The 21,586-nt window shown below is 39.4% G+C and overlaps 1 protein-coding gene across 1 annotated transcript; it reads left to right on the top strand.

The window, feature by feature from the left end:
* Positions 1 to 1,765: 1,765 nt before the first annotated feature.
* LOC103516296 (zinc transporter 1-like) lies at positions 1,766 to 3,726 on the top strand. Its single transcript, XM_026828732.1, has 4 exons — positions 1,766 to 1,789; positions 2,250 to 2,474; positions 3,061 to 3,174; positions 3,620 to 3,726. The coding sequence occupies exons 1-4, from the start codon at positions 1,766 to 1,768 to the stop codon at positions 3,698 to 3,700; spliced, it is 444 nt and encodes a 147-aa protein (XP_026684533.1). The 3' UTR covers positions 3,701 to 3,726.
* The last annotated feature ends 17,860 nt before the right edge of the window (positions 3,727 to 21,586 follow it).

The following is a 21,586-nucleotide window of genomic DNA, read 5'->3' as shown; positions in this document are numbered from 1 at the left end:
TATCGGGCCTTTGGAGGTATTGCTGAAATCCTGAGGCAGGTATCTATACAGTTCTCGGAACCAAAACTGACTATTTATTATTGTTGGCATTCCATCCCTGCTGGGTAAAATAGAAACACTAATGGTACTGAACACAAGAAGAGAGGGGAGGGAGAGAGATGGAAAGAGGTTAAGGGGGGATAAAGAGGAGGGGAGGAAGAGATGAGAGGAAGATAAGGGAAAATAAGGGAGATAGAGGGAAATATACAGATTATACAGGAAAGGAGAGAGGGAGAGAGAGAGAAAGAGGGGGAGAGAAGTGTATATTTAGGGTTTTCTCGAAGAACTATCGTATTGGACGCATAGAGAAAATTTGCGGTTTTGAATTCCTACTTGTTATCTCCCTATTGCTATTGTGGTTTATCTTTCTCCTCCTTTTCTTCATTCTCCTCCTCCTCCTTCCTTTTTTCCCCTACTCTAGGGAGTAGGTACCTACCATGTATCTCTGCCAAGAAATGTACAAGGTGTGCTAAAGTTCAGGAACAACTTTTTTTTTTACACTTTTCAATACAACTTCTCCTCTGGTCGTGGTCCTTCAATACAACGTGGTCAGTCTGTAGTGTATGTGTTATCGCGGTGGATTTCAGATTAAGAGCTTATCGGTTTGAGCCCAAATCAAGATTTCAAGAAAAACATGAAATTTGCTCATTATATTTTTGGACGCAATTTCTTGGTTAAGTTCTTCAGTTCACCGTATCACTAGCACTAGTATAGGTAAGTTCTTTTAAGAAATGGATAGGAACTGAAGCACTAGTCTTCTTCTTTTGATTTGTTTTTTTTTTCACTCAAGTCGGGTCGAACTGAACCACTAGTGACTAGTAAGTTCTTTAAATGCAGTGGGCAAGGCGTCAACCCCCAACACACATCATATATCGTCCCGTGACAAATGAAGTCCCAATACTCTAAGGTCCAAACTCCATAAACGTCATAAAATACTCATGCCGGAAAATTTATGACACTCGGGTATAAATAATGAGAGAAATAAGTTTCAGCTTCTTTCTTTATGGGATATTAATATAGTTGTTTATAGAACACGATGTAGGGGAAAGAATTGAAGAAAGAGAAGGGAAGGAGGAGGAGGAGGAGGAGGAGGAGGAGGAGGAGGAGGAGGAGGAGGAGGAGGAGGAGGAGGAGGAGGAGGAGGAGGAGGAGGAGGTGAAGGAGGAGGTGAAGAAGGAGGAGGAGGAGAAGGAGGAGGAGGAGAAGGAGGAGGTGAAGAAGGAGGAGGAGGAGAAGGAGGAGGAGGTGAAGAAGGAGGAGGAGGAGAAGGAGGAGGAGGTGAAGAAGGAGGAGGAGGAGAAGGAGGAGGAGGTGAAGAAGGAGGAGGAGGAGAAGGAGGAGGAGGTGAAGAAGGAGGAGGAGGAGAAGGAGGAGGAGGTGAAGAAGGAGGAGGAGGAGAAGGAGGAGGAGGTGATACAACAATAATATGTGGAGGAGGAGGAGGAGGTGAAGGAGGAGGTGAAGAAGGAGGAGGAGGAGAAGGAGGAGGAGGAGAAGGAGGAGGTGAAGAAGGAGGAGGAGGAGAAGGAGGAGGAGGTGAAGAAGGAGGAGGAGGAGAAGGAGGAGGAGGAGGTGAAGGAGGAGGTGAAGAAGGAGGAGGAGAAGGAGAAGGAGGAGGAGAAGGAGAAGGAGGAGGAGGAGGAGGAGGAGAAGGAGGAGGAGAAGGAGGAGAAGGAGGAGGAGGAGGAGAAGGAGAAGGAGGAGGAAGGGAAGGGGAGAAGGGATAATGGGGAAGGATAAGGAGGAGAGAGTTAGAGACATTTATTTTATAATATTTACTTTTCATTTAGGGTGGTTTCATAAACAAGAACAGCTTAGTTTAGGATTAAGTTTGAATAGTTTTGCTTTTTACCTATACTAAAAATAAGAAAGTAAAAAATGGTTCTAAACTTCTAAAGAAATTATCAGTTTTGATTCCAATCATCAGTAGAAAATGGAACCAATCAAAAGCATTCAAACTATATCAACCTCACCCTGTATATTACAGTACTACCTACAAGTTACTACTATGTAAAAAGTGGACAAACAAGACGGGAATTTTAACGTAAAAGACAGATTTTTAGCGTAATTGAGTTCTTCAATACCAACACTTCCATAGAATTGATATCAAAAACTCTTCTAACTGTCCTTGATGTTCCCTTAACTCTCCCACTCTTTTATCTTTCGTCTATAAAGAATGGTCCACAAATACTCTTTGCCTATGATTTTAGGTGGATGCTATACAGCGTCGTCTGCTGGAGAATGTAGACGGAGTATTAGCAGTACATGAGTTTCACGTATGGCAACTAGCGGGTGATCGTATCATAGCGTCTGCTCATATAAGATGTCGTAACCTATCTGAGTATATGAAGCTGGCGGAGAAGGTGAAGGAATTCTTTCATAATGAGGGAATACACTCGACCACCATACAGCCGGAGTTTGTGGAGCTAACAGAGGTAAATAACGCATGTAATATTATGTACTAAAGTATTCAACACTACATTAGTGTGCAATAATCTCAAGGATGTTAAATTCAGTGGGAGCTTGTTTGATTATTAACTTATTACAGTGCGAACAGATGGTGTTACATTGCAGGGGAGCAAGACTCTTCTTGCACTAAAAGTGACCAACTTGTGAAGGGCTTGGGGTATTGTAATTGATATAAAACTGTTTCATTTCCTAGTAGTGAAACAACTGCGACATTAAAGTCCCTGCCGTAGTATGCTCCTTATCAGATGGGTGAGAAGAGACGCAATACTCCTCACTTATGTAGGTGTTGGGTCAATGCGGAAAAATTAGAAAATAACACATCGAAATATTTGCAATCGCACGTAATACGAGTGCTTTTTGCCGACTCTGGGAATAGAATCAGGGACTTATTGGTTGGGTTTATATTAGACATCCTATGTACATATCGACATTATTTCTTACCGTTTATATGATTATGGATACTTTTATTGGGTCGTTCTGGGATGGGACATGGATTAGGGACGCCAAGCTAGCACTTTACTTTACTAACCGAACCCTGTTATTGTATTACAGTTTGCCGAGAACAAAGTGTCTGAGGATCCATCTGAGGATTGTGTATTAGATTGCCCCAAGTATGATACAGAGAAACCCTGTGCACTTAGTACGTGCTGTGGCCCATCTAAACAGGTAAATTTTATATTCCCAGTCCTACATTCCTATTGTTAAGCAATCGTTTTGTGTGTGTGCCAAAATCTATTATTGATCCGTCTTCAAATGTCCCTCGTTGTCTGATCTCCTTTACCCGTTTTTGTTTCATTTTCATCCTATCTGGGGTAAAGAAGAAGATTTTTTAAAGCTTTAATTTAACCCCCGTGTGGGAATGGGATATCTTTCCATGTTCTTGGCAGTATATTGCCTTGTCTACTTTGAGTTACATGATTCCTACTTTCCATGTTCTTGGCAGTATATTGCCTTGTCTACCTTGAGTTACATCATTCCTACTTCCCTTTTCTTTCTACCTCTCTGCTGTCCCCCATTTATTTTTCCTCTCTCTCTCTCTCTCTCCATCCCTCCCTCTTTTCATTTATACCTCTCCCTCCTAATTTATTTCCTCTCCTCCTCCCTCTCCTAGTTTCATATGGATGATTTGAGTTCTGACATCAGTTTTGTATTTGAGTCATTCTGTAATTGGAAGATGAAAGTTGCCAGGTAATTCCAGATCTAGATTTATAGGTTGGGGGGAATGAACGCGGCGGACATTGAACCATTTGTGATACAAGCTTGAGATTTTACTTGCAGGTACCGTTTAGTACAGAGAAGAAAAACAATGTATGGAAGGGTGAACCATTTGTGATACAAGCTTGAGATTTTACTTGCAGGTACCGTTTAGTACAGAGAAGAAAAACAATGTATGGAAGGGTTTTTTTTTTCATAAAAAAAAGACGAAAATTGTATTGGGAGAATTTCAGAGTTTTAACAATAGAAAATTCCTGTTTCCTCTTCTTCTCTCGCCAGCCTAGTTAGCTTAGTTGGTAGTGCGTCTGCCTTGTAATCGCTAAATTAAAAGACTAAAAAACAATAAAACCCCCGGATCAGACGAAATAACGAGTGAACTATTGAAGAAAGGCGGATCAACCATAAAGGAAGAACTACACAAACTCATCACAAAGTGCTGGAAGGAAGAAATTATACCAAATAAATGGAAGGAGGTTATCATAATTCCGCTGCACAAGAAAAATGACCCAACCGACTGTAACAACTACAGAGGAATTGCCCTCCTTAATACCGCCTACAAAGTACTATCCTTGATACTTTTATCACGCATTGAAGCCTACTCAAAAGATCAGATTGGCGAATATCAAGCAGGCTTCAGAAAAAATCGCTCAACTACAGATCAAATACATGCCTTGAGAAATATCCTTGAAAGAAGAACCGAACGAGACATAGATACATTCATACTTTTTATCGACTTTAAAAAGTCGTACGACTGTTTGATAAGAAATGAAATATGGAACGCAATGCATGAGCTAGGAATACCAAAGAAACTAATCAGAATGGTGAAAGAATGTTCCTTAGGATCAGTAAACAGAGTGAGAGTAGCGGGTGAAGTATCGTCAGCATTCACAGTAGAGAGCGGTTTGAAGCAAGGTGATGGATTATCCCCTTTGCTTTTCAACATTACACTGGAGAAAGTGATCAAAGACCTATGGAAAGATGAAATCTTAGTGTGTAAACTTCTGGCGTATGCTGATGATATAGCAATGTTGGGAAACAACCTGGAAGAAATCGAAGAATGCTTGAAAGTATTGGAGAAAAAAGCTGAGAAAGTAGGACTAAAAATGAACACAGATAAGACGAAATTTATGCATGTATCTAAAATAAGATCAATGACCAGCACGACGGTCACCATAAACAACCATAGATTTGAAAGAGTAACAGACTTCAAATACCTGGGCGCCAACATCAATGAAAACAACAGAATCGAACCTGAAGTCAACAACAGGATGAATAACGCAAACAGAAGCTTGTACTCCATGAACAAGATGCTAACATCGAAGAAAATCTCTAAGAATGCCAAAATCAAGATGTACACCACCATAATACAACCTGTCCTCCTATATGGAAGTGAAACATGGCCTCTAAAACAAAATATCATCCTACGAGTACAAGCCTTCGAAAACAAAGTGCTGCGCAAAATATTTGGACCCATCCTAGACGAAGAAACACACACATGGAGGAGAAGAAAAAACAGAGAACTGGAATTGCTCTATAAAAAACCGCCCATTAGCAACATCATTAAAGCCAAAATTCTCCAATGGGCAGGGCACGTAACGCGCGCAGATCCCTCTTCCAACATCAAGAGAGCTCTAGACCTGCAAATCAACAAACCAAGAGCAGTTGGACGACCAAGGAATACATGGGAAGGGGGAGTCAAAGAAATCCTCAAAGAGTTTGGAGTAGGACAAGATTGGCAGACCATCGCACAGGACAGACATGAATGGAGAAGGCTGGTCAGTGAAGTCAAGGACCCTCGCGGTCTGTGAAGACTGTGGAGATGATGATGATAGTCTCAAGGCATTTGATTGGTCAATTTTGACTTGAGACTGATCTAAGAACGATCATTCTTGTTCATAAATACGAGTGTCAGTGAGGTCTACAGTTCACAGAACTACTAATAATAATACTACATATCTTTGAAGAAATCGTTTCCCTGTAGAAAGGACCTATGAATATTGACCCAAGTAAATGACCTGTGCCCATAACCAATACGTTAGGTACTGTTATAAGATATGGGATTTTTTATTGCCCCCAATGTCGGCAAGATTTTCAATTTGGCAAAATGGCAACCTATCCAGACAGCTTACCTATCTATTTCAATACTAGGTCCATAAAGGATAAAGAAGTTTCAGCTCAAATGATAATAAAAATGGCGTGAACCCTGAGAGATAAATCTTGTAGATAAAGGGGCGAAATTAAACTGTTCCAAGTGAATAAATGGTTGTCCAATATAAACCGCATGGATTTAATGGATTGCGTCCCAAATTTCTTACCTTCACAGTTCAGAGGAATTTTGCTGATGAGTATTTTGCGAAAGATGGAGAATTGAGGTTGACGGTAGGTAACCTTTTTACGGTTCAAAGATTGGAAATAAGCATTATACTAATGATGATTTGACATAGCTTTTATTTTATTTATTGCCGTTGAACACAAGCTAGTTTCATAGGAGGAGGAGGAGGAGGAGGAGGAGGAGGAGGAGGAGGAGGCCAAGAAGGAGGAGGAATATGAGAACGAGAAAGAAGAAGAGGGAAATTAGGAGAAGAGGAGGAAGAAGGAGAAGGAAGAGGAGGAGAAGAAGGAGAACATTGTTTCACAACAACTCGCGAAAGGTTCGCCCGATTTCGATGAAATTTGCTCATTAGATTTTGAATCATATCGGTCCTTTGGAGGTATTGCTGAAATCCTGAGGGAGTTATCGATACAGTTCTCGGAACCAAAAGTGACTATTTATTATTGCTAAAAACGAAACAAGATTAGGGAGAGAATGGGGAATGAGATTGAGGAGGGAGAGGAGGAGGAGGAGGCCAAGAAGGAGGAGGAGGCCAAGAAGGAGGAGGAATATGAGAATGAGAAAGAAGAAGAGGGAAATTAGGAGAAGAGGAGGAAGAAGGAGAAGGAAGAGGAGGAGAGGAAGGAGAACATTGTTTCACAACTCGCGAAAGGTTCGCCCGATTTCGATGAAATTTGCTCATTAGATGTTGAATCATATCGGTCCTTTGGAGGTATTGCTGAAATCCTGAGGGAGGTATCGATACAGTTCTCGGAACCAAAAGTGACTATTTGTTATTGTTGGCATTCCATCCCTGCTGGGTAAAATAGAAACACTAATGGTACTGAAACAAGAAGAGAGGGGAGGGAGAGAGATGGAAAGAGATTAAGGGGGGATAAAGAGGAGGGGAGGAAGAGATGAGGGGAAGATAGGGAAAATAAGGGAGAGAGAGGGAAATATAGATACAGGAAAGGAGAGAGGAATGAGGGGAAGATAGGGAAAATAAGGGAGAGAGAGGGAAATATAGATACAGGAAAGGAGAGAGGAAGAGAGAGAGAGAGAGAGAGAGAGAAAAGTGTATATTTAGGGTTTTCTCGAAGAACTATCGTATTGGACGCATAGAGAAAATTTGCGGTTTTGAATTCCTACTTGTTATCTCCCTATTGCTATTGTGGTTTATCTTTCTCCTCCTTTTCTTCATTCTCCTCCTCCTCCTTCCTTTTTTCCCCTACTCTAGGGAGTAGGTACCTACCATGTATCTCTGCCAAGAAATGTACAAGGTGTGCTAAAGTTCAGGAACAACTTTTTTTTTTACACTTTTCAATACAACTTCTCCTCTGGTCGTGGTCCTTCAATACAACGTGGTCAGTCTGTAGTGTATGTGTTATCGCGGTGGATTTCAGATTAAGAGCTTATCGGTTTGAGCCCAAATCAAGATTTCAAGAAAAACATGAAATTTGCTCATTATATTTTTGGACGCAATTTCTTGGTTAAGTTCTTCAGTTCACCGTATCACTAGCACTAGTATAGGTAAGTTCTTTTAAGAAATGGATAGGAACTGAAGCACTAGTCTTCTTCTTTTGATTTGTTTTTTTTTTCACTCAAGTCGGGTCGAACTGAACCACTAGTGACTAGTAAGTTCTTTAAATGCAGTGGGCAAGGCGTCAACCCCCAACACACATCATATATCGTCCCGTGACAAATGAAGTCCCAATACTCTAAGGTCCAAACTCCATAAACGTCATAAAATACTCATGCCGGAAAATTTATGACACTCGGGTATAAATAATGAGAGAAATAAGTTTCAGCTTCTTTCTTTATGGGATATTAATATAGTTGTTTATAGAACACGATGTAGGGGAAAGAATTGAAGAAAGAGAAGGGAAGGAGGAGGAGGAGGAGGAGGAGGAGGAGGAGGAGGAGGAGGTGAAGAAGGAGGAGGAGGAGGAGGAGGAGGAGGAGAAGGAGGAGGAGGAGGAGGAGGAGGAGGAGGAGGAGGAGGAGGAGGAGAAGGAGGGAGGAGGAGAAGGAGAAGGAGGAGGAGAAGGAGAAGGAGGAGGAGAAGGAGGAGGAGGAGGAGGAGAAGGAGGAGGAGAAGGAGGAGAAGGAGGAGGAGGAGGAGAAGGAGAAGGAGGAGGAAGGGAAGGGGAGAAGGGATAATGGGGAAGGATAAGGAGGAGAGAGTTAGAGACATTTATTTTATAATATTTACTTTTCATTTAGGGTGGTTTCATAAACAAGAACAGCTTAGTTTAGGATTAAGTTTGAATAGTTTTGCTTTTTACCTATACTAAAAATAAGAAAGTAAAAAATGGTTCTAAACTTCTAAAGAAATTATCAGTTTTGATTCCAATCATCAGTAGAAAATGGAACCAATCAAAAGCATTCAAACTATATCAACCTCACCCTGTATATTACAGTACTACCTACAAGTTACTACTATGTAGCTATGTACTTATATTTACTATTGTTGGAATTTACTTTCAATGTTAGTCCCCCCCCCCCCCCCTCTTCTTATACAACTTTGTCCTAATGCACAATACACGAGAACTGAGAAAGGAAAATATATAAAAAACGTTGACTTTTTAAAGGAAAAAGAAAAAAGTACCTAACGTTACGAAAAAAGAAAGAAATTTCCCCCTTTTTAGAAACTTAAATAACAAGACATGAATGTAGGCGGACAACAGAGAACAGCTTGTAAAGGAAATACGTACAAAGTACAAAGCTTTGTAAAAAGTAAAGGCGGTATGTAGAATGAGTTGAATGTTAGGCAGCCATTGTACAATTTGTGAAAAGGATGTTTTGAAAGTCTTGATATCTTGATCTTTGTGACAAATTTGTAGTCGGAACATAAATTAGAAACTTGCTGATAAATATGCTGAGTTGCTGACGGAGGTAGTTTATGTGATGATTTATGAGATGGCAATCGACTGATTTTCTATAATGGTCCAGGGAAAAAGTAAAAATATTAGAAAGTAAATTTCTATAACTTTACCAAGTCTCAGGATTCTGTTTTTCCATGTAGGTAACCATGACAGAACTTAGAAAGCATGAAAAAACAGGACAAGCTTGGCAGTAGGGGTTAAGTATTTCGGTTTTTAGGTGATGAAAAGAGGAGGATTTTGTTAGTCTTAGGCAAAAGAGTCTTACACCCATATTTATGAACAAAATGCTGGCTCTTAAGTTTGTGCTAAGCTTTGTAAAAAGTAAAGGCGGTATGTAGAATGAGTTGAATGTTAGGCAGCCATTGTACAATTTGTGAAAAGGATGTTTTGAAAGTCTTGTTATCTTGATCTTGGTGACAAATTTGTATATAGTCGGAACATAAATTAGAAACTTGCTGATAAATATGCTGAGTTGCTGAGGGAGGTAGTTTATGTGGTGATTTATGAGATGGCAACCGACTGATTTTCTATAATGGTCCAGGGAAAAAGTAAAAATATTAGAAAGTAAATTTCTAGAACTTTACCAAGTCTCAGGATTCTGTTTTTCCATGTAGGTATTAACCATGACAGAAAACTTAGAAAGCATGAAAAAATGGGACAAGCTTGGCAGTAGGGCTTAAGTATTTCGGTTTAAGGTGATGAAAAGAGGAGGATTTTGTTAGTCTTAGGCAAAAGAGTCTGAGTGAGGTCTACAGCATTGGCAGACCATCGCACAGGACAGACATGAATGGAGAAGGCTGGTCAGTGAAGTCAAGGACCCTCGCGGTCTGTGAAGACTGTGGAGATGATGATGATAGTCTCAAGGCATTTGATTGGTCAATTTTGACTTGAGACTGATCTAAGAACGATCATTCTTGTTCATAAATACGAGTGTCAGTGAGGTCTACAGTTCACAGAACTACTAATAATAATACTACATATCTTTGAAGAAATCGTTTCCCTGTAGAAAGGACCTATGAATATTGACCCAAGTAAATGACCTGTGCCCATAACCAATACGTTAGGTACTGTTATAAGATATGGGATTTTTTATTGCCCCCAATGTCGGCAAGATTTTCAATTTGGCAAAATGGCAACCTATCCAGACAGCTTACGCGAATTTATTGCAACTGTCACACTAAGTTTTAAATTCTCTTATCCTTCTATTTCCATTTCTCTCCCTATTCTCTTTCATCTCCATCAGCCTCTTTATCTCTTTCATTCTCCTCCTCCCCTCTACACAGGATAAAAGAGTTTTATTTCTTCTCTTCGCACTAAAGAAGAAAACCCTCAGCTCTTTTTTCCTGCCCTTAAAATACTTTAGATAAACGTCATGCCATATCATCCCTCTCTCTCTTCCTATCTTTGTATACGTTCCAACTTCCTCCCCTGTCTCTCTCCCTCCCACACAAACCTATATGTCTTTTTTCACTCCCACTTTCCAGATCCAGAGTAATTTTCATAAATCTTTTAAACGCATTTGGTTCCACATTGAGAATTGTCTCACATTCTATTTGTTTTGTCTTCGTATATTTGTTCGCCAGGCTCCGGTTTAAAGAAGAGTGACAACATCGGCTTCTTTTCATATACAGTGTTGCCAAATGTTTTTCTTCAAAGAGGATTGATAGAGAGAACTGTAACTGCTAAGGTCTTATCTGTTGGAATATCAATTTAACTAATCAGTTAGGTACCATTTTTGAATACTCGCGCCATGCGATTTAATCGATATTGTAAATCGATAGTTAAGTATCGATTATTAGAACTCGATATCGATTCTTTTTCTTTGTTACTCTCTGAGCTTTTTCAACTTTCCAAAATCGCCATTGTTATTATGTGCTTTTCTGCTTTTGACTGTTTTGTCTTTTGTATAATAAAGTATAATCGTTCATCCAAAAAAAAAAAAAAAAAAAAAATGTAGAAAATATTATGCTGCTGGAAATACATACATAGATAATAATGTAATACACAATAAAGAAATACATAATAATGTGTCACTCAGATTATTTTGTCGCATAGCGCTATCATTAGACCTCGTACGTATGCCACTGACAGGAGCATAATATTTATCATCGATAACATAATGCATAATCCTCCCACATCATAAATATATACACAGAGTACATAATAATGTACATAACCTTCCTACAGAGTACATATGTACATAGCCCTCCCCTCCTACGGCCTACAGAGTACATACTCTACGGAAAATTATCTGTCAACCTCCAGTCTAGTACCTAGATACATTACCTCCCAAACTATATTTTCCTTTCTGGTGTAAATTTCTTCTCTCATATGTTTGTATTGTTGAATTCGCCTCCTACAATACACTTTTTTTTTTTTTTTAAGATGAGTGTTCCACCGCCGTTTTTATTTCGTAGCAATGGAGCAACTGCTACATTAGACGCTTGTGGCCTGTGTCGTAGCATGCCCATCCCGTAGTATGCCTCTCATCAGATGGGCGAGGACAAATACTTCCCATTTAGGTGCTGGGTCAACACGAGAACCAGAAAGTAACCCGTAAATTATTTGCAATCGAAAAACGAGTACAAATTTTTGTCGATGGTGGGATTCGAACCCGGGACCTTCTGCATGGCAAGCAAGCACGTTACCACTAAAATTTTTGTCGATGGTGGGATTCGAACCCGGGACCTTCTGCATGGCAAGCAAGCGCGTTACCACTGGACCAACCGTACAATCATTGTAGGTATCGCAGCACTGCGTTCTCTTCTTCTCCAATCAATTGTTTTTAACTTATAATGCCGCCACTGGTCGCCATTCACCTCACGAGGCTGATTTCATCCCCAAATCCCGAGATGATTTTTTATCTACCCGTGAACCCTATCCCCCCCTCAGTCTGATTTCGTCAGGGGAATACTGATGGTATAGAGGGGAACAGGATCTTATTGTAGAGCAGGAGGGGAGGGAGGGACACATGCACGTGTTCCTGTCGTCTATTCAAATTCAAAGGTCATACCTTTGTTTTTTTCCATTTTCCCTATAACTCTCTCTGGTTTTACTTCTCCTCCAACTCCTCTTCCTTCTCCTCCATCTCCTCTTCCTTCTCCTTCAACTCCTCTTCTGCGCTCTTCCATTCTCCCTCGTTCTCATCCCCAGCTCCTCTTTCCTTCTCTTCCTCAACAACTCTTTTCCCTCGTCCTCTATGCGTTCTCTTTTCTCTCTTCCTTCATGCCTCATCCTCCTACTCTTCTCTTCCTACTGATGTTTTCTTGCATATTTTGTTCACAATACGTCATCACAAATTCCCCCTTTCCCTTCTTTTCGTTTTCCCCATCTCTTTCCTCTCTTCATCTCTTTCTCTCTCTCTTATCCCTATTGATTTCTAATCTTTTTTGGGGTGGGATGGAGTTTTGTTTATTTTTTGTGGCACTTGATTTATTTTGGGAGGTATAGTTTTCCATGCTGTTGCATTTCTAAACATTTCTTTGAGGAGTAATGATGTAGCCTACATAACTTCATACATACAGGTCTACTCTGCAAGGAGATATAGAATACCTTTGCAGAAATGAAAACATTTCGTGTGATTGACAGGTTACATTTGCAACATTTTTCTTCATATTGATGTGCCCTACATAAGGTACATCTACACAAGGAGATATAGAATATGAGCTGTATTTTACGTAAGTTTATTATTATGTATTGCCATACAAAAAAAAACATCATCTTTATTTGTACCCCGTTCTCTCTCTCTCTCTCTCTCTCTCTCTCTCCATTAAACCCAGTTTTCCATACTAAAATAGGCGTCAACTCAGCTAACATAAATAGCCTATAACCTTCACGGGAGTGCAAGCAATAAGTTGACAAAGTTTCATAGCAATTGGATGAGCGGTTTGGCCAGGCATAAAGTTCGATGCATTTCTAAACATTTCTTTGAGGAGTAATGATGTAGCCTACATAACTTCATACATACAGGTCTACTCTACAAGGAGATATAGAATACAGAATATGAGCTGTATTTTACGTAAGTTTATTATTATGTATGTATTGCCATACAAAAAAACATCATCTTTATCTGTACCCCGTTCTCTCTCTCTCTCCATTAAATGCAGTTTTCCATACTGAAATAGGCGTCAACTCAGCTAACATTGTCTAGTTGGGAATTTTTATAAACCACTATCCGAAATCCGTCGCTTCGCTCCGGATTTCTGCTAGTAAATCCTTAAGGCATGGCCGTTCGTGTCACTCATCCATTTAGTGGTCTTGCTCGGCATATCTTACAGCCTATAACCTTCACGGGAGTGCAAGCAATAAGTTGACAAATTTCATAGCAATCGGATGAGCGGTTTGGCCAGGCATAAAGTTCGAACAAACAAACAAACACACACACAAACAAACAAATATTAATTTTTATATATTAGACTATTCTGACACAATTTTTTGCTACTCGACCTAGCGGCATATCAACAGATCACATACGATTCATAACCAAGTGCTTCGGTGAACTGTAAAATTCATTCGTGGAAAAGGGCCCCGTGGCAAAAAAGACTCGACCTAGCGGCATATCAACAGATCACATACGATTCATAACCAAGTGCTTCGGTGAACTGTAAAATTCATTCGTGGAAAAGGGCCCCATAGCAAAAAAGACTCCAAAGTCCAAAGCAGTCCAAACAAAACATCCAGGCACTCTCATATCTGACAACAATACAACAATAATATGTAACACACTGTGAAAACAATATCCGACATTGAACATGGTGTGAGTGTGAACACACAGAGAGGAAAAAATATCGAAATACACAAGATTGCAACAAATCCAGATGGCGAGAGAGAAAAAAAATTAGAAAAGAAGCCAAGAATAAGGAAAAGAAAGAAGGAAACAGATAGCAGGATGTGTGAAGTGAAGCAGAAAAGAGATTAGGTTCGAAGAAAACGAAGGATGAAGGAGAAAGAGTGTGAGAAGGAAAAAGACGAGGATGAAGCACGGAGAAAGATTGCTGGATGGGAATGTAAGAAAAATGATGGAGGAGGAGAAAAAATAGTAGGAGAATCAGAAGGAAGAGGAGAAGGAGAATGAGGTGGAGGAGGATTAGAAAGAGGACAAGAAGAAGGAGGAGATAAAGGCGACGCTTGCATGAAGTTGAAGCAAATGTTGAAGAGGAAGAAGCACAGAAATTGGGACAAATGCGATAAGCAATGACCAGTGTAATAGAAATGGATATGAAGACTACTGTCCCAGTTATAATATCCAACAAGGAGAGAAAAATTCAAAATGGGAGAAGAAGAGGAGAGCTTAGAGATAAGTGCAAGAAAAATAGGTGAAGAAAAATCATTTGAAGGACATATAAAAAATAAGAAGAAAGAAAAATATCCACAGTATAAAGAAAGAAAGAAAGAAAGAAAGAAAGAAAGCAGAGGTATTATGAGTGTATTGAACATAGGTGATATTAAAGGAGTGGATGACGAAGAAAGAAAGGAGGATTAGGAAGAAAAGGAATTCAGGAAGAGAGGAGGAAATGATTATGATGTAAACACTCGTAGCTAAGCGTTTTTCATAAAACTAGAGAAATAGAAAACTTTCAAATCTTCCAATACCTACAACTTTGAGGGCTGAAAATCATTCTGAAGTCTGAACACAATATTCTTCAAAACGTACTTAATTTCAAAAGTCTTCTTCCTGGGCAGATTGGAATTTTCTCCCTACCGTATTTCATCATTATCTTGTCATATTTTTTTGTCTGTTGGTCTCGTCACTACATTGTAGGGATCTTGGTCTTAACTTTAAACTGAGTTCTTTAGGAACCCAAGAAAAATCACCTGTCTCTCTTTCGGATATCTGTCACTACTTTCCATCAACTGCAAATTTATTGCAACTGTCACACTAAGTTTTAAATTCTCTTATCCTTCTATTTCCATTTCTCTCCCTATTCTCTTTCATCTCCATCACCCCCTTTATCTCTTTCATTTTCCTCCTCTCCTCTACACAGGATAAAAGAGTTTTATTTCTTCTCTTCGTACTAAAGAAGAAAACCCTCAGCTCTTTTTTCCTGCCCTTAAAATACTTTAGATAAACGTCATTCCATATCCTCCCTCTCTCTCTCTTCCTATCTTTGTATACGTTCCAACTTCCTCTCCTCCTCTCTCTCCCTCCCACACAAACCTATATGTCTTTTTTCACTCCCACTTTCCAGATCCAGAGTAATTTTCATAAATCTTTTAAACGCATTTGGTTCCACATTGAGAATTGTCTCACATTCTATATGTTTTGTCTTCGTATATTTGTTCGCCAGGCTCCGGTTTAAAGAAGAGTGACAACATCGACTTCTTTTCAAAACGTGGGATACAGTGTTGCCAAATGTTTTTCTTCAAAGAGGTTTGATAGAGAGAACTGTAACTGCTAAGGTCTTATGATCTTATCGTTCCAAAATTGAAGAGAGATGTAAAGACATGTGGACACAAAGTATAATCTTGTTAAAGATATGTATAGGAAGGGTATAATTGATGTAATTTATATACCAACAAATTATCAAAAGGCTGATGTTCTCACAAAGCCTTTGAGTGGTCACAAATTTCGAAATTTGTGCACAAGTCTTGGCCTTTTCAATCACAAGTAAAAAAAATGAATAGGTACAAGTAGTTATTGATTATTAAGGGATCAAGTTTTATTTTTATTTTGTTACTAATATCATGTATATTGTTTTCTTATAGCATTTGTAACCTTTGTCATGATTGTTAAATTGAAGGGGAGTGTTGGAATATCAATTTAACTAATCAGTTAGGTACCATTTTTGAATACTCGCGCCATGCGATTTAATCGATATTGTAAATCGATAGTTAAGTATCGATTATTAGAACTCGATATCGATTCTTTTTCTTTGTTACTCTCTGAGCTTTTTCAACTTTCCAAAATCGCCATTGTTATTATGTGCTTTTCTGCTTTTGACTGTTTTGTCTTTTGTATAATAAAGTATAATCGTTCATCCAAATGAAGTCAGTGCCTTCTTATTGTTGCTTTCTTAGAACCACGCTCTGCTAACATTATCGTTCCGAAATCGAAGAGAGATGTAAGACAGGATAGGAGAAAGTTCAGGATAAAATCCGCCCCGGGCGAAAATTGACACCGCGACCTAGCGCTTACAAGGCAAACGTGCTAGTGCTAGAAGTGAAACAGATGTATTGTGCAAACATTTGTGTTTAACTGGCAACATCCTTTTTTCGTCCTTACCAATTTTTGTTTATGTATTTTTAATCCACTTTTTCTTAGGTATCAGTCTATCTGCTATCAGAGTTGTACAAGGTTCAAAGCCGAAGCTACCAAGCTAACTGTCTCAATCTCTCCTTCCTCATCAGGGTTCTGAGAATATTTATTTTTCTGGGACCTACAAGTGCCTCTTGCTGTCTCCGGACCTGTTTTCCATGTACGTACGTATACTTATTCTTCTCACTCACTCACACAAGATTTCCCCGTCCCACAAATTGAGAAAGAAAACCCTACATCCTCATCACACAAATGTAAAAACCCTTCACCCCCATCTTAATCCTATTCCATCTCAACCCTTCCTTACCCTGTCCCAACACCAATAACGACCCTATCATATCCTTACCACATCCTAGTATCGACCCTATCAACTATTTCAGTACCGACCCTATGAACTATTCCAGGGTCATCCAATTCCTTTTCCTCTATCAGCTCTAGGCCTGTCACCTCCACCACAATCATCACATCCAAAATTATTATCAACTTGCTGAATGGTTTCATTCACCTCCATCCACTATGTGTTGTTGGATATGGGATATGGCTTTGTATGCAAGATGCAATGCATGTAGATAGACCCCCCCCCCTATCCTACCTAATCTTACCTATACAGCTTTGAAGATTGGTTGGGCTCCTTTATCTCTTCATTTCCTGGGACATCTCACACTTAATTTGGTGTCTGTATACTTCAAAGGTGAGAGTAGACTCTCTTTTGTATAATAAAGTATAATCGTTCATCCAAATGAAGTCAGTGCCTTCTTATTGTTGCTTTCTTAGAACCACGCTCTGCTAACATTATCGTTCCGAAATCGAAGAGAGATGTAAGACAGGATAGGAGAAAGTTCAGGATAAAATCCGCCCCGGGCGAAAATTGACACCGCGACCTAGCGCTTACAAGGCAAACGTGCTAGTGCTAGAAGTGAAACAGATGTATTGTGCAAACATTTGTGTTTAACTGGCAACATCCTTTTTTCGTCCTTACCAATTTTTGTTTATGTATTTTTAATCCACTTTTTCTTAGGTATCAGTCTATCTGCTATCAGAGTTGTACAAGGTTCAAAGCCGAAGCTACCAAGCTAACTGTCTCAATCTCTCCTTCCTCATCAGGGTTCTGAGAATATTTATTTTTCTGGGACCTACAAGTGCCTCTTACTGTCTCCGGACCTGTTTTCCATTTAGGTACGTACTTATTCTTCTCTCTCACTCACACAAGATTCCCCGTCCCACAAATTGAGAAAGAAAACCCTACATCCTCATCACACAAATGTAAAACCCTTTCACCCCCATCTTAATCCTATTCCATCTCAACCCTTCCTTACCCTGTCCCAACACCAATAACGACCCTATCACATCCTAGTATCGACCCTATCAACTAGTAATAGTAGTAGCCTACTGCTGGAGTAAAGGGACTTTTCAGTCCTATGCGAGCAGTATAAATAAGCACTATTATTATTATTAATGTGATAGGAGGTGTATTAATTCTATTCTATTTGTTTTGCTGTTAGGGGTTGGTTGTCTATTCCATTTTCATAGTCAATGAAATTCACTTTTTTTTTTTCAGAATTTTTTTAGAAAAGATTGTACCTCGGCACCGCTTTCGCATTACTTCAAAGCACATTCTTTTACATCCATGACTACCTAGGAACGGAAAGTTTCGGTCAGAAAATTTCCGCCCAGGCCGATATTCGAACCCAGCCCTATCAACTATTTCAGTACCGACCCTATCAACTATTCCAGGGTCATCCAATTCCTTATCCTCTATTTCGGTTCTAGGCCTGTCACCTCCACCACAATCAACACATCCAAAATTATTATCAACTTGCTGAATGGTTTCATTCACCTCCATCCACTATGTGTTGTTGGATATGGCTTCTCGATAAATAACAGGGTATACAGGGTGTTTAGAAAATTAAAATCACACTGAAATTAAAAAAAAAAAAAAATAGTGATAGGGTGCCACAAGTTTTAGGCGACATTGACATAGAATGGAAGAACTAGCTTAATGATACCGAGTTCCAAATCCAGTTATTCGATTCGGCTTCCGGCATCCTAGTTTTTCTCTCAGTGTGGGAAATTGGACCTCTCTCTCTCTCTCTCTCTCTCTCTCTCGCTTCCACTCTCTCCCTCTCGCTTTCTCTCTCTCTCTCTCGCTAGATTAGATATTGTATTTTCTAATTTTCACGCTCCATCTCCTGCGGCGATTACAAAATCATATCAATTGGGAGAAGAACGAAGAAGAAGACGAAGAAGAAGAAAGAGAGAAAAAGAAGAAGAATAAAACAGATAAAAGATCCAATATGAAATGCACATTATGTATGTATTATGGGAAACGAGAAACGAGCTATGTTACGGAAAATAAAGAGCCTGGCTAAGTGAATGTAAATAAGCTACACAGCCAGAATCCTCTTTAATAGATCAGTTGCGCTTACTTGGGTGATGTTTCAAAGTCATAGAGCATGAAAAATGAGGACCAACGGAATTTTTCTTTTTCTTCTACGACTTTTAGATCCCGAGATAAATCGATTAAAAAAATGCCGGTAAATCGTGAACTTTGACGTCACGGCATACGCTCCCGTAGGCGATGACGTCACATCAAATGTCCCGAGCAAAGCTCCCTTGCAGGCAACGCATTAATGTGTTTGTGCGCATACGTTTCTGCGCAGTTCTTTCTGCTCCTCCGCTAGCGCGCTTGCATAGTGGCGCTACCTAGCGGACAAAAAGAGCAACTGCGTTAAGTCTGACGTCACAAATCTTTGAACTCTTTCATTATAAAAATTGAATTTCCGACCTTTTACAGTTATTTTTTCGGAGTTTTGACCTCAGATTTGGATTTTTCTCAACTTTTTACATAGGAATCGACCATTTATTTATAATTTTTACCCATTTGCCCTATTATTTATAAAGATACCTAACACAAACAAAACAAAGGAGAAAGTGAGACAAAGTTTGATCAAGGGTGAGATTAATGTCTTCGGTATTCTCCAAAAAAACCTACTTAGAAACAATTCTTCAATATTTCCACCATCAGATAATGGTAAATTCCTTCCCTTAATGTAGAGCGCCTTGAAGAGAGAGAGAAAGAGGGAGAGAGAGTAAAATCCGCCCCGGGCGGGAATCGAACCCGCGGCCTAGCGCTTACGAGGCAGACGCACTACCAACTAAGCTAACTAGGCTGGAAAATTAAACGAGTTTTGAACTTCTGAAAGATTTTGACTTAAAATAGGTACCTATAGAAAGACCCTATTAACTATTGAACAATTCAATTAAACTTTTTACTTTCCCTATTATTTACAAAGATACCTAACACAAACAAAACAAAGGAGAAAGTGAGACAAAGTTTGATCAAGGATGAGATTAATGTCTTCGGTATTCTCCAAAAAACCTACTTAGAAACAGTTCTTCAATATTTCCACCATCAGATAATGGTAAATTCCTTCCCTTAATGTAGAGCGCCTTGAAGAGAGAGAGAAGCCCACAATTTCAGGCTCACCCTAAATCACCATAATTTTCAGGTGATCTCGTTGATTCGTATAAGCTTAACCCATCTCTTGGAGCTGTTGCCCCTACACCTAAAGACTCAGAGTGGGCTTTTTGTGTATAACTGACAGATGACCTCTGATCTAACCCTGTATATTGGAGTCCCAACACAAAATAAACAATACAGTGTATTCTGAATCAACATCTCCCAAACCTCAATGTATGTACAGGATTGCCAGGGCTGGAAACGGTATGAAACAAATTGTACCCCAGGGAGTAGGAATATCCCCCCCTCCTAACACAACAAGCTTTTATCAACGAGGAAAATGTTTGCTTTGAGGAGAGTGGGAGGGGAGAGGTACTAAGGAAGAGAGGGGAGAGAAACCGAGGAGGAGGAGAAGAGGGGAAATAAACCACGGAGGAGAGGGGAGAGAATCCTGGACTATCTTCTTATTCTCCTTTGAGTCCGGATGTAAATCATTTCTATCGTTACGTATTCATGTGGAGGGGGCAGAGGGGAAAACAGGAAAAGTAAACAGGAGAACCCCTTCTCCCTCTCCATTAAAGTTCAACAGCAAGATCCCCCCTCCCATTTCTCTACTTTTAGAAAGAGGTAGTAAGGGAGGTTGTATCTTCTTTGTATGCAAGATGCAATGCATGTAGATAGACCCCCCCCCCTATCCTACCTAATCTTACCTATACAGCTTTGAAGATTGGTTGGGCTCATTTTAGGTTTTCAACCTGGACTTCTCTTCATTTCCTGGGACATCTCACTTAATTTGGTGTCTGTATACTTCAAAGGTGAGAGTAGACTGCAAATATTTTTCATAACTTTAAGGAGAAAATTGCAATACTTTCTCATTACCTTGTATAGGTTCCCTATACGTAAAGGTAATAGAAAGTAAAAATCAAGGATTATTTCGAACTTTGTGGGATAGAGGGAGGAAGGAACAGAGAGAGAAGAATTATTCAAGTTTAATGCCATTAACAAAGGCCATTTTACCGGTAATATAAATATTATGGAGTTTGTCTTCATCCACAAATCTTCATTAGGCTGTTTTTCAACATTTCAAAATGCTCTGTTATAATTTCTACATGACTTATGGCCATGACTCAATGGCCACGGAGGAAGGAACAGAGAGAGAAGAATTATTCAAGTTTAATGCCATTAACAAAGGACATTTTACTGGTAATAGAAATATTATGGAGTTTATCTTCATCCACAAATCTTCATTAGGCTGTTTTTCAACATTTCAAAACGCTCTGTTATAATTTCTACATGACTCAATGGCTACACTGGGGACTGGACTATAAACAATGTCAACTGGAGAGAAAAAATGGCAACAAAATCAAACAACAAAACAATAAAGATGATGTCATTTGGAACGAAAACAAAAGAGAGAGAGAGAGAGAGGGGGGGGAGAGAGAGAGAAGGATATGGGTGAAATAACTCTAAATACAAAAACAAGAGAGACCCATTATCATAAAATATCTAACGTCCAGCTAGAAGCCTTCCCTTCCACTCATCCAACCATCTCTTCTACCCTTCCTATCTTCTCCTCCATTTGTCCATCTCTTCCAAAATTGTCCTTTAATTTAATTTATTCCACGATGTACCCTACATCCCACAATAGCCTTCTCTTCCTGTGATCCCTTGCCTCATAATACCTATGTACTACAACAACATTATCTGTAGATACCTACCTATGTCCTAATTGAAACTGCCCATTACTCAATATGTATTAAAGTAGGGGCACTACCTACCTAATAGGTACTAGAGGAGAGATAGGAAGAAACAGAGAGATAGTTGGATGATATGTGGAAGCACGGAAGGGAAAAACAAAATCAAACTACCTACATAATTTGCAGTTTGTTGAAACTTTTGCAATACCAGTAGAGTACCTATTTCCTTGTGCTTTGTACTTCGGTTCATTATTT

This window comes from Diaphorina citri, unplaced genomic scaffold (assembly GCF_000475195.1).
Source record: "Diaphorina citri unplaced genomic scaffold, Diaci psyllid genome assembly version 1.1 scaffold1540, whole genome shotgun sequence".
NCBI lineage: Eukaryota > Metazoa > Arthropoda > Insecta > Hemiptera > Psyllidae > Diaphorina > Diaphorina citri.
Note: the sequence above shows the minus strand (reverse complement) of the source record. Positions and strands in the feature narration are given on the sequence as shown.